At 57.5% G+C, this 13,144-nt stretch overlaps 1 protein-coding gene across 1 annotated transcript in view; it reads right to left on the bottom strand.

The window, feature by feature from the left end:
* Positions 1-13,144, bottom strand: part of FER1L5 (fer-1 like family member 5) — a 77,863-nt gene that overhangs the window by 5,661 nt on the left and 59,058 nt on the right. The window contains 9 exon segments of the mRNA XM_043503168.1: positions 124-223; positions 1,093-1,234; positions 3,715-3,810; positions 4,253-4,341; positions 5,120-5,259; positions 5,763-5,911; positions 6,788-6,958; positions 10,113-10,204; positions 11,004-11,159. Coding sequence (XP_043359103.1) covers positions 124-223; positions 1,093-1,234; positions 3,715-3,810; positions 4,253-4,341; positions 5,120-5,259; positions 5,763-5,911; positions 6,788-6,958; positions 10,113-10,204; positions 11,004-11,159 — 1,135 coding nt within the window.

Raw genomic sequence — 13,144 nt, 5'->3', positions numbered from 1 at the left:
CTGGGCTGCTCTTGGGGACAGAAACGTACACGATTGTTAGCGAGGTGGGGACAGCTCTACGGCAACCTGTGGGAAGGACAAACGTAACACGCTGCAGGGTAAATGCCCAGGGAAAGGCCTCACCAAGAAAATCGTCAGCCAAGAACTTGTCGTTGTCCCACACCTGGAGGATGAGCTTGGGGGGCACCTTCAGCACGGTCTCATCCAGGCTCCAGAGATATTGCTGTAAACAGAGTGGGCGCGAGCTGAGTGGGTCCCCCCAGGCTGCGGGCATGGCAGCTGCAGAGAGTCTGTGGCCAGCTGGCATCTGTGGCCAGCACATACCAGCTGGGGGCCGGGTGACCCAGCTGGGTGGGGAAAGGGCAGCCCCGGCACTTGGCCTTCCAAGGGGATGCAGCGTGGGAGGAAGTGCCAGGCTGCTGGGGCACTTACCAAGTTGCCAGCCAAATGAATGGCTGTTTATAGGTCTGCAGCCTTTGAAGGGTTAATGCCCCAGCAGAGGCTCAGGCTGCTGCTCAGAGATGGGCTTGCAGACGGAAACTCCCCCCCCCCACAGTGGACATCTGCAGCTTTCCGGCCTAATGCAGGGGCTGGGGCTCCCCAGGGACGTCCAGGGGAGGTTGTTATGGGAGGTGGCAGGTCAGGCTACATGATGCTGGCAGTCAGGGTAGGGCTAGCTGCTGCGATGCCCTCCCCCCACACAAGTTGGCAGCACTGACAATCCCTTTCCCCCCGGCATGGCCAGCACTCTGCCCAGCAGCCCAGCCCCAAAGACGGTCAGCGGGGTCACAGTTCCAGCCAGGATGGGCAAGGGCAGACCTGGAGCAGGAGACAGGCTGGAGGAAGCTGGCCGCAGAGGGGCAGAGTTAGGGCAGGAGCTCATGTCCCAGACAGGTAGTGGAGCACACTGGGACTCCAGCCAGGGGCACTACAGGAATCGGGTTCAAACTGCTAGGGGAACTGGCCAACCTGAAACACAGCCTGGGCCCTACCTGCCCCTCGGAACAGCAGCGATGGCGTGTGGGGCCATAGCAGGGCAGAGCAGGCAGTGCTGCCGTAGGGAAGCAGGTGCCCAAGGCGAGCAGCACCCACCTTCTTGGGCAGGACGCAGACCTGCTCCATGGGCAGGAACTCGAAGGGGAAGATGAACCTCCAGTTGAAGTTGCCCTCTCCTCCCAGGGACCTATAGTGCACATCGGTTCTCTGCCTCTCTTCCTCCAGGCCATCCAGCCACCTGCAACAGGGAGCCCGAGGCTGGCGTGTGAGTGGAGGGCATGCGGGTCCCACAGCACCCTGCCTCACTGTGCGACACGGCACCCTGCCCCGCTGTGCGACGCTGCACCCGCCCTGCCCCGCCGTGCGACGGAGGACGTGGAGCTCCCGGGCAGTGGGGGGAATGCCCTGGAGCTTCCGGGTGGCAGACACCTCAGAGCTGCTGCTGGGGGTCCCCTGGAGTTGTCAGCCACACCGGTGGCAGGTGCCGGACCCCCCTCCCCCACACAGCGGGGCTGGGGCTCTCTCCTCTCCCCGTGGCTTCAGTCAGCCCCCCCCATCAGCCCCCGCCCCCCATGTTTAGTAACAGTCACGGACAGGTCAAGGCTTCTGTAAAGTTTGTTTACGGCCGGTGACCTGTTATAAATAGCCATGACAACATCGGAAGTGGGTTTATGACAAAGCTCAGACTCCGAGCCCCAGAACAAAGCGTCCCAGCAAAACAGAAGGGGTTCTGGCTCCCAGGGTGCCTCTTACACCGGCCCCCTCAGCCCTGCGGCCAGGGTCCTCCGGGATCTTGCTCCGTCTCCGAATCTCCTTACAGCAGGAGCCCCAGCTCTGCCCCCAAAGCTGGGGAGCTCAAGCACTTGTCACCTCCCAGCTGGTGCTGGCCCCACTCAGTCCTCAGGCTCACGGGGCTTGGCAGGCAGCTCTGGCTGGAGTCAGCCCCCGGCTAACGCAGACCCTGCCAGAGCCTCCTTGCACCCCCAGCGACTGCAAACATCTGCCCTGCCCGGGGAAGGCAGCATTTATACCGGCCCCTTCTTCCAGCTCATCCCCAATTGGCTGCACTCTGCAAGGCTCCTGGGCCCAGGCCCTTAAAGAAACAGTACCAGGTGCCCGCCCTACTTCCCATCTCCCCACATTGCCCAGGCCCTTGCGTCCATAATCAGACCTTTCGACTCTGAAAGAGCTGTGCCAGGGGTGGGGTGGACTGACTAGTAGGCAGCACTGCCCCTAAAGGGCAGACTACCCCATCACACATGCCTGGCCTCCATTCCCTTCCCAGCTAGTCCATGCATGGTGGGGAGTGCAGAGCTGATGGGAAGGGCCATGTGCAGGACCTGGGGGTTGGGAGGAGCTGGGGGGTTGGAACAAGGCAGAATCCTCCACTGCTCCTGGGTCAGGCCTCTCGGGTCGGGGCCTCCTGCCTTTTCCCCTTTCTAGCTCTGTGCTAGACGGGCCAGCTCTGCTCAGGAGGGGGCTGGAGCTTGGGAGAAATCCAGAGACATCTGGCTCCCATAGGCACCGACTTCTGGTGTTCCTGGGGGGTGCTTGACTCCCCGCTCTGCCCTAGTCCCCACTCCCATGTCACCGCTTCCCCCAACCTCCCACCTCCCTCGGGCAGTATCTGGCCAGTGGCTGGGATGTCCCAGTCTCTCTACCAGTGCAGCCCCAGGAACCGCCGGCTGTCTACAACCAACACAGACCTTGGGGGCTTGCTCTGAAGTCGTTTCTTATGCAGGTGGTTGGTGGCTCAGGGCCCTTGATAGCGTCTCTGCCACTGCCTGCCCGCCAGAGGCTGGGAGCAGAGGGAGCCAGCTAATGACAGACCCAAGAGCACATTGGCTGGGCCCCAGAGCACTCAGCTAAAGTCCTGATTCAACACCCACAGAACAAGACACGTCTCAGAGAAAGGAACCAAGATCCATATTGAAAAGGAGTACTGGTGGCACCTTAGAGACTAACAAATTTATTAGAGCATAAGCTTTCGTGAGCTACAGCTCACTTCATCGGATAAATGCATCCGATGAAGTGAGCTGTAGCTCACGAAAGCTTATGCTCTAATAAATTTGTTAGTCTCTAAGGTGCCACCAGTACTCCTTTTCTTTTTGCGAATACAGACTAACACAGCTGCTACTCTGAAACCTAAGATCCATATTGATATGCAGCAGCCAGCGATTCCCGCACCTGCCAGCATCAACCCACTGGAGACCCACTGAGCTATCTAGAGAGACTTACCTTCAATGCTACTGGGGGTCAGCACTGAGGACACCGGCAGAACCATGTGTTTGGGCAGCCCAGGGCTGGGACAGCAGGGGGCTGTGGGTCGGGAGCAAGGGGCACTGGCAAGGAGGGTGTGGGGATGGGGAGCTGCAGGGACAGCAGGGGGCTGTGAGTCGGGCGTGAGGGGCACTGGCAAGGAGGGTGTGGGGATGGGGAGCCGCAGGGACAGCAGAGGGCTGCGGGTCGGGAGCGAGGGGCACCGGTGGGGTGGGGAGCCCCAGGGGCTACAGGCTGGAATTGAGGGGCCAGGCACCAGCAGGGCTGTGTGTGGGAAGAGTGTAGAACGGGAGCTGCTCCTGTTTTCTCAGCGTCCATGTCACGGGCTCCAGCCCCGTTTCATCCGCACCGGGCGTTGGCTGCTTCCCAGACATGCCCGGCCGAGGGCCCATGGCTGGGGCTCCCTGGGGCCCGAGGGTGCAGGCTGCAGGCCCTCACCCTTTCACATAGATGTCGCTCATCCTCTGCCCCGTGATGCTGGTGTCCCGCAGATCCACGTCCCGCGTGTTCCAGACGATGCAGCGCAGCTCGTACCTAGGGAGGGTTAGCGCTGGCAGCTTTGGCTGGTTGGAGGCTGGTCACAGCCCGGGGGGGCTGGGGGCTGGTGCGCTCAGGCTGCCCCGTGGACCTGGGCTCTGGAGGGCTGGCTGGGGCCGTAGGAACATGGAGAACACAGAGGCCCCAGGAGTCCCCCAGGCAATGGGAGACTCCACTGACCTCTCCCGAACCCGCGGGACTGAAGGGGAGAGTGTGCCCAGAGCAGGGGTCACACTTGAGGGAAGGAGCTGCAGATGGGCATGGCCAGGGCTGGGGCATGGCCCCTGTGCTCACTATGCCAGGCTGGGCAGCTGGGGCGTGGCCAGGCTCTGTGGGGCTGCACAGTGCCCCAGAGATCCCAGCTCCCTCCTGGGCGTGCTGGGTTCGTGGTGTGCCAGGGTTTGCCTGCCCAGGGCAGCGAGGGATTTGTCCCACTCACCGTTTGGGCTTCCGTGGGGTGATGTCGAAGGCAGGGCCTGGGTGGCCAAAGCTCTCTGGGAAAATGTCCACCCACATCTGCAGCTTCCCCTGCCGAGCAGACAGGAGCAGGCAACTTATCGACACAAACCCAAGCCCAGCCGGCTCCTCGCCCTGCGCCGAGCCGCCCTGCCAGTGTCACCCCTGAGCACTCGCCGGCCGTCTCGCTCCCCCACTGGCCAGGCCAGGGATGTCACAGGGCTCCTCTGGGGCCTGATGCCTGGGGGCTGAGCTCCCACCCGGGCCAGCAACAGCTGCCGTTCCTGGAGAGGGATCCTCCCACTCCAGCTCCTGGGGGAGGATGCAACCTCCTCAAACAACGAACCTCCCATCCTCCCCCCGCGGCTCCATCAGCTCCCTGCACGGCTCTCGGCCAGCTGGTGTGTGGGGCCATGCGTCCCCCCTGCCAAAATAACCCCCACCCCCTAGGTACACACACACACATGCACACGCAGTCTCACTGCCCAGCTCTCTCACAAACACACACGTTTCCGGGTGTACACACGCGGCGCGAACACATCATGCAGGGAGGGGCAGCCTAGATCCGCATCCACAGAGCCGGGGCAGCCGGGATCCCGGGGCATCCTGCTCACGCAGCCGTTTCACTGCACAGTGGCACCAGGTCTCTGAGCTGCCTGCACCCTTCCCACTGGCCCCGTCGGCTGTAACCGTCAGCCCTGGCTCCGCGCTCCATGCCAGCGCTGGGCAGCCCACCAAGGACACCGGCCCTCATCCCATGTAACAGACCCGGTTTTCTGGGTTTGTCCCAGGAAAGCTGCTTCCCCATATCCTGTTGCAGTGGCTTGGAGGCACCGCTCTGGTGCCCTACCTGGTCGATGCCGGGCTGGATGCTGTGGTGCAGCGTCCTGGTCTCCAGGTGCTCGGGGACCAGCCCGCAGGTGTGGAGCAGGTGCAGGGCCAGGCGCTCTCTCGGGGGGCCCAGGTGACCGTGCGCAGGGACCTTGCTCTCTGAGACAGGGAAGCCAAGCACAGCAGAGGGACATGGGACACGGGGGGGGGCGGGGGAGGGTGGTTTCCCTTCGCTCCCTTCTGCCAACATCATCTCCTAGCTGCCCCGATTCCCTTAGCATCCACCCCCACCCCCCATTTCCCAGTGGGCCCCGGGGCCTCGCCCAGCCAGTGCAGCCCATTCAGGCTGCTCCTTGCTCAGCGTCCCCAGGGCCATGCCCAGCTCGCACTCCCTGCAGCAGCCAGGCCTCCAAATCCAAATCTCAGGGCCTGGGTCCTGGCCCCCGCCACATGGGCTGGCTGCCGGAAAACACCTATGGAGAAACCCCGCAGTCCTTTGATGGCAGGAACCCCGTGTCTTGCCCAGCGGCCCACAGTGCCCCGGGAACCCTGTGTCCCGCCCAGAGGCTCGCAGTGCCCCAGGAACCCGTGTCCTGCCAAGGCGCCCCCAGCACCCAGGGACAGGGTCTGACTTGTCTCTCCTGGGGACTCTGGGCACTCACCAAACTGCGCCAGCAGGAAGGACCTGCCCATGAAGGTGGCTTTGCCTCCATCTGCGCTGAACTCGGGCAGGGCCAGACTTTTCATCTTAGCAAAGTTCTCCAGTAACTGGGTGGGGAGGAGCTGGTCTCGCCACTGACAGGGGCCAGAACTGGGGGGGGGGGGAAGGGAGGCAGCAGGGATCAGTGTGAGGCCAGGGAGATGGGTGCATTATAACCGGCTACTCCAAAGCTTGGGCTCAGCTCTCTGACCCCACGGGGCCAGCTGTGTCAAGATTAGGGCATACTCTATAGGCAGCAATGTGTGTGCATTTCATCCCTAGAGCTCATTTCAGGGCTGGGCCGTATTGTCCCCAGAGGGGAAACTGAGGCACAGAGTAGGGCCGGGATCGCCCAAGGGTGCCCAGCAGGGCAGTGACATTGCTGGGAGCAGATCCCAACTCCTGGCTGGTTGTCCTGTGCTCTAACCATGGGCGCGGGCTCCCGAGTGACCCTAGTGCAAGTGAGGCTGGGACTGGTCTGTCCCTGAGCCCTCCTCCTTGCTCATCATCCAGTTCTCGCCCGTGCACCATTGCCCTCCTTACTGGCACCCCCATGCTGGGGCCCCCAGTGCTCTCCCCATCCCTAACCTCTGCCCCCCTCGTCTGGCACAGCAGCCCCCTGCAGCTCCCTGGGGAGCGAGGAGATTTGTGTGCACACAGGGCCAGACCCCTGCTGTGGGCTGACCTGCGTGTTGCTGAGAGAGGCCAAGGGACCCCATCACTTTTGCAGCAGGGCCAGATAAGTACCGGGGTGCATCTAGCCCTGGTGCCCCTGATCATATTGGGCCCAACGCCCACTGTGCAGACCCAGGAGCCTGCAACTGCCCGGGTCACGGTGGCTGGCTCCCGAGAGTCTGGGCACCGACCTAGGCTGAAATCCTCTGGGTAGAGAGGCTCTGCCCCAGCTCCACAGCTCAGATGGTAGGAAAAGACTCTGGCCTTGCCCTGGCTCAGCTGGGGGGGCGGGGGAGGGTGCTGGTCACTCACATGCAGTAGGACTGGGGCAGGCCGCAGTTGGCCCGGAAGCGGGACAGGAGTCGGTTCTCCAGGTCGATGCTGGTGGCCCCTATCTTCTGGTCGGGGAGGACGAGGTCGTAGTCAAAGAGCGAGATCTGCAAGTCCTTCTCCCGTGGGAGGGTGCACGGGAGCTCAAACATCCTGACCGGACGGTGGGCGGGAGCAAAGAAAGGGATGGGAGCTCGCTCTGAGGCCTGAGGGCTCTTGGCCTCAGCTCCGCCTTCCCTCCCGCCCTTCCACCTGCCCAGGCCAGAGCCCTGGGGGACTGGGGAGGCCCAGAGCCCGGGGAAAAGTCACATCACGCAGCGAGTCCCTGGCAGGAGGAGATGGTCTTGGGGATTTACTGCCACCAGACACTCCAGCTCTGTAGCTCCAAGCTGGGCCTGGCACGGGCCCAGCCATCCCACCTCTGCCCCCTCTGCACGCAAGCCAGCTGCACACTGCAAGGGAAATGCTTCTCAGCACATTCAGAGCACGGCTCAGCAGGGCCAAGCTCCAGGCTGAATGTGGGTTTATGTGCCCTCAGTTTCCCTCTGGGCTCTGCACTGATTGTAAAGAGGTGGGACCGGCGTTTGGCTCCTACTGCAGCCTGGTTAGAGCCCAGAGTCATCACAAACTGACCGGAGCCTGCACCTGTGAATGGCAGATGAGGCCTGGACATTCACTGCTCCTGAGCACAGCCATGAGGAAGGAGATTCCCACCTTTCTGCAGGGAAGCAAAGCCCAGCTGGAGGACACAGGAGACAGCAGGCAAGTGGCTGGGGGAAGAGCTGAGCTCACATTGTACGTCTACACTGTAAAAACCCACCAGCAGCAGCGAGTCTTAGAGCCTGGCTCGACGCACTTGGGATCACAAGGGTTGTGCTGTGGAGCTAACCAGTCCCGCAGACGTTCCCACGTGGGCTGGAGCTTGGGCTGAGATGTCCCCCACCAAAGCCTGAGTCCATAGACTGGCTCTGAGACTTGCTGCTGCTGTGGGGATTATTTTGCAGTGTAGACACAACCAGCGACACAGGGCTCTGACCTAGACAGAGGCCATGTCCACACTACCCAACTGAGTTGACCTATGTGAGACCTGTGTTGACCTGTGTTACAGCCACTGCAGGAATTACTGTGGTTTTTCATGTTCACACTGCCCTGCCCCTTCTGTCGGTGGCGCATGTCCTCACCAGGAGCACTTGCACCAACTTAACAGGGGCAGGGGGGTGGGGTGGGGGGGCTGAGAGCCCAGGCTCTCGGTTTGGTGCCAAGCTCCCAGCTGGAGCCCGGTGGTGGCCCGGGCAGGGGAGCTCTGTGGGAAGTGGGAAGCTGAGAGCCCGGGCAGCAACTGGCTCTGCTGGGAGCTCTGTTGGGGCTCACAGCTGGAACCCCCACCCCCAGTTTCAAAACAGGGACCCTACCAGCGGTGAAATTGACCCCCTTGTCAATTTCACGGCTCCAGCTCTCAGCCACCCTCTGCTAACCTGAGGAGGCTCAGATTCTGTGGCCAGATGACTAGTACATTGCTGCCTTGTTTTGGAAGGGCTGCCTGGTGTCTCTGCAAGCATGCACTGAGTGCCCACCTGTCCTTTTGCCCACTACCAAGTGTGACGTCAGGAGTGTAATATACTAGTTCACTGAAAGGTGACGGGGCCCGAAAGAGTTAATTAACTCACAGACTGTCCTGACCCAGGGCCGGACTTTAGAGACTGGTTAGGAAGAGATGGACATGAGGAGAGCTGTGAAATGCAGCTGGCATGGGGAGAGAAAGAAGGGGAGATATTTGCTCAGGTCTTGTGATGAAGCAAACAAGTCTTGTCTATGGCTTTGATTCAAAGATCAAAAAAGGAGTATTAAGGTTTAGGAGGACACTTGAGTGACATAGTATTATTGTCTCTATGGCTCTTGGAAGGAACCTGTAGCTGAACTGTCTAACACAGGGGAGGCCAACCTGTCGCTCCGGAGCCACTTGCGGCTCTTCAGAAGTTAATATGCGGCTCCTTGTCTAGGTGCCGACTCTGGGGCTGGAGCGACAGGCGCCAACTTTCCAATGTGCCGGGGGGTGCTCACTGCTCAACCCCTGGCTCTGCCCCCACTCCACCACTTCCCGCCCCCTCCCCTGAGCCTGCCGTGCCCTCGCTCCTCCCCCCTCCCTCCCAGAGCCTCCTGCACGCTGTGAAACAGCTGATCAGTTGGTGCGGGGAGGGAGGGGGAGGCGCTGATCGGTGGGGCTGCCAGTGGGTGGGAGGTGCTAGGACCGGGAGAAGCTGATGGGGGGGGCTGCTGACGTATTACTGGGGCTCTTTGGCAATGTACATTGGTAAATTCTGGCTCCTTCTCAGGCTCAGGTTGGCCACCCCTGCTTTACTGGATAAATTACCCTGTGCTAATTGCTGTGATGTTTGGGAGAAGGAAAGTTAAGCCTATTGTTTTCTCAGACCAAAAGGCTGCTGGAAATATATAAAAACCCTGGGACATGATCCTTCTTCATCTCAGATCTGCTTTGGGTTTCAAGAAGGGGAAACCCTGAGCCTTAAGGATTAAGATCCCCAGTCACTGACTGGAGTCACCCTGAATATGGACATTGGACTATAACCAATGGACTATTTCTAAAAGGACTTTTGTCAACTACAAGCTCATCTCTGCTATGTATCTGAACCTCAAGAATTGAATTCAAGTCTGTATGTATATTGATCTTTTAACCAACACTCTCTCTCTTTTCTTTTTTAATACATTTTAGTTTAGTTAACAAGGATTGGCTATAAGCATGTATTTTGGGTAAGATCTAAGTTATAATTGGACCTGGGTGTGTGGCTGATCCTTTGGGATTGGAAGAACCATTTCTTTTATATGATGAGATAAGATTTTCAGTAATCACTATCATATCTGACATGTGTGTCTGGATGGAGACCGGAGGCTGGGCACTTTAAGGGAACTGTGTTGTTTGGACTTCTGAGTGACCAGGGAGGTAATACAGAGGCTGTTTTGGGCTGGCTGGCTAAATCTAAGTAGTGGAATATCCACCAGCGTTTGAGGTTTGTCTGCCCCGTTCTGTTTGCAGTTCACCCTAATTGAATGACCTCAGCTGGCTCTTACAGGCACCATCGTCACAGTGGTGCAGTCGGCAGACACTGAGAGCATGCACCTGGAGGGAAGGGGTGTGCCCCCCATCCTTTGCCCACTACCAGGCCATGTTCCCTTTGCTCTGACCTGTTCCCTCCAGGCTGCTCGGTGATCCGCAGAGCTCAGGGCGGCGTGGGCAGGGTTCAGACCCCGAGCTACCCTGGGGCTCTGGAGAGCTGCCGACTGGACTTACCTGCCAAAGACAGGTTCCAGGGTGTTGGGCAGATATTGGTCTCTGTCCCCCAGCTTCTTCTTGCCTAGGGTGACCCTCACGTAGGGGTCGCACTGCAGGAGGCACAGCCAAGAAGGGGCAGTTAATAAACATCCCCTTAGTGCCACGCCCTGTTCTTGTCACATCCAGGAATTGGGGGGTGGAAGTGGAGCCGGAAAGGGGCTCCCAGGCTGTGTGAGATGGGCCTAGGCACTGGACTGAAGCTTGAGGAGCACAAGCTGATCTCTCCCCGACAGGACCCGGGAACAGGGCCAGCTGGGACACAGCTGCGGCATCAGTCAGAGCTGGACTACTGGGGTAGCAATTAACCCCTTGGAACTGGCCAAATGCCTCCAGGAGTGGGAGTCTGGATTGTCAGGTCCCTTAGGGTACAGCCACACGGCAAACCACCACACTGCAGGGCTGGGTCTACAGGCTCATGTGACGGCACTAAAAATAGCTGGTGGCTGTTCCCATTGGGGCTGGAGCCCTGGCTCTGAGACCCTTCCCTTCGTCAGGTGTCAAGAGCCAAGCAGGCATGTCTACGTGGCCACTCAGGGGGGCTGGAACTATTTTTAGAGTGGGGTGCTGAAAGCGGAAACCACGTATTTGGTTGTTATTACTACTTCAAGCCATGGGGTGCTGCCGCACCCTCAGCACCCCTAGTTCCAGCACCCCTGCGGCTACTTTTAGCACAGTAGTGACCCCGGGTCTGAAATTCCTGGACGTGGCTTTATTAGGACACTGTCGATACTCTTCCAGGGCAGTGCACCAGCCCAAGGAGCTTTGTCCCAGTGCCACAGGGAGTGGGTGCTGGGTGGGGGGGAAGCAGCGTACAAAGCGGGTGAGAAGACCTGGGAATTGGGCAATTACCAGGCCGTTCCTATCCTTTGGTGGGAGGTTAAAGGCCCGGATGATGTAAACCCGGACCAGACACTTCTGGGGTTGCCTTTTGGGCAGCTCCTGGAACTGGCGCGGCGGTGGTGGGGAGCTGGGGTCCTCCGGCAGTGGGTAGATCAGGAAGAGTCCCTGCAAACAAACCAATCCACATGACTTCTAGCTGCTCAGATACTGGATTGATGGAGTCTTGTCCCCTGAGCATCTGGGGCCCATTCGTACTGTTGTGCTCAGAGACCTGAGCAGGCAGGGGCTGGGTATGGTGCCAGCGGCTGTGCTCAGAGATCAGGGCTGATGGAGGAGGGTCACGGTGCCAGCTGGCATGCCTGGCCCTGGATGGCGGGTGTGACGGGTTTCCCCCAGGGTGCCACTTGGAACTGGCGTACCACTGAGCCTGCCTGACCTACCAGCCTGGGCTTCCTTTCACACTGCACTGCTGAGACAAGCCCTCAAGCCCTCTCCAGCACATATTGTGACAGTACCCTATGGAAATATGCTTATGAATGTATATATGGAACAACTAAAATATGTTTTATGCTACATATGCCATGTAACATATCTCTGTAAAGGTTATGGTCTACTGAATCTATTCATCCTATTTGTATGCATATATCATTTTTTTATTCAAAGTTATGAATATTGGCTGTTGTCAGGGTTCCCTCCCCCTCTGAACTCTAGGGTACAGATGTGGGGACCTGCATGAAAGACCCACTAAGCTTATTTCTACCAGCTTAGGTCAAAAACTTCTCCAAGGCACAAATCCTCCCTTGTCCTTGGATGAGTACTGCTGCCACCACCAAGTGAGTTCGACAAAGATTCAGGAAAAGGACCACTTGGAGTTCCTGTTTCCCTAAAATATCCCCCCAAGACCCTTCACCCCCTTTCCTGGGGAGGCTTGAGAATAATCTACCAACCAAATAGGTAAACCAGGTGAGCACAGACCAGACCCGTGGGTTTTTAGGACACTAAAAACCAATCAGATTCTTAAAAAACAGAACTTTATTATAAAGAAAAAAAAAGTAAAAGAAACACCTCTGTAAAATCAGGATGGAAGGTAATTTTACAGGGTAATAAGATTTAAAACATAGAGGATTCCCTTCTAGGCAAAACTTCAAAGTTACAAAAAACAGGGATAAACCTCCCTCTTAGCACAGGGAAAATTCACAAACAAAACAAAACAAAAGATACTCTAACGCATTTCCTTGCTATTACTTACTATTTCTGTAAGTTTAGATGTATCATTCATTAGGAGCTAGATTACTTGCTTGGTCTCTCTCTTTGTCTCTGGAGAGAACACCCAAGCCCAAAACAAAAACCTTCCCCCACAGATTTGAAAGTATCTTCTCCCTTTATTGGTCCTTTTGGTCAGATGCCAACCAGGTTATCTGAGCTTCTTAACCCTTTACAGTTAAAGGAAGGATTTTATGCTACCCTTAGCTGTAGGTTTATGACTGCTGTGTATTTGCTTGATTTTTAAGTAGCCTTTGTAAAGCATTTGGTCAGCTTCTTGAGAAAGGAATGTGCAAATTAAGTGCCCAATCAAGAAGCACTTAAGGGACAATGGATCTTGGAAGGCTCCAATCCACATAAGAAGTCTACATGAGGACGTTCAAGGTAGCAGGTAAGCAATGGCTGCTGCCTGTAAAAACTGAGTCATGCATGGACATGTGACTTGCCCATGTGACTCCAAAACTCGATCTTGGAGCTGGACATTGCATAGAAGGGGGGGGTCTCCACCCACAAGAGAAAGTCTATTTAAGCCCGTGGGAGACCCCTCCATTTTGTCTTCAGCTTGCTCAAGAGATAGCCTCTCCACCCCCAAGGATACCTGAAAGAAACTGGAACAAAGGACGGCAGCTACAGGTGTGAGTGATTGCTGGACTCAGACTAGAAGGAGACTAGTCTGTAAAAGAAAGCTTATTGGGTGAGGTTTTTATCTGTATTCGGTTTTCTTATGGTATTAGACATAGACTTCCGTGTTCTATTTTATTTTGCTTGGTAATTCACTTTGTTCTGTCTGTTACTACTTGGAACCACTTAAATCCTACTTTCTGTATTTTATAAAATCACTTTTTACTTATTAATTAACCGAGAGTATGTATTAATACTTGGGCAGG

Source organism: Dermochelys coriacea, chromosome 26, assembly GCF_009764565.3.
Source record: "Dermochelys coriacea isolate rDerCor1 chromosome 26, rDerCor1.pri.v4, whole genome shotgun sequence".
In the NCBI taxonomy this organism is placed as follows: domain Eukaryota; kingdom Metazoa; phylum Chordata; order Testudines; family Dermochelyidae; genus Dermochelys; species Dermochelys coriacea.
This window is presented reverse-complemented; position numbering and strand designations above follow the sequence as displayed.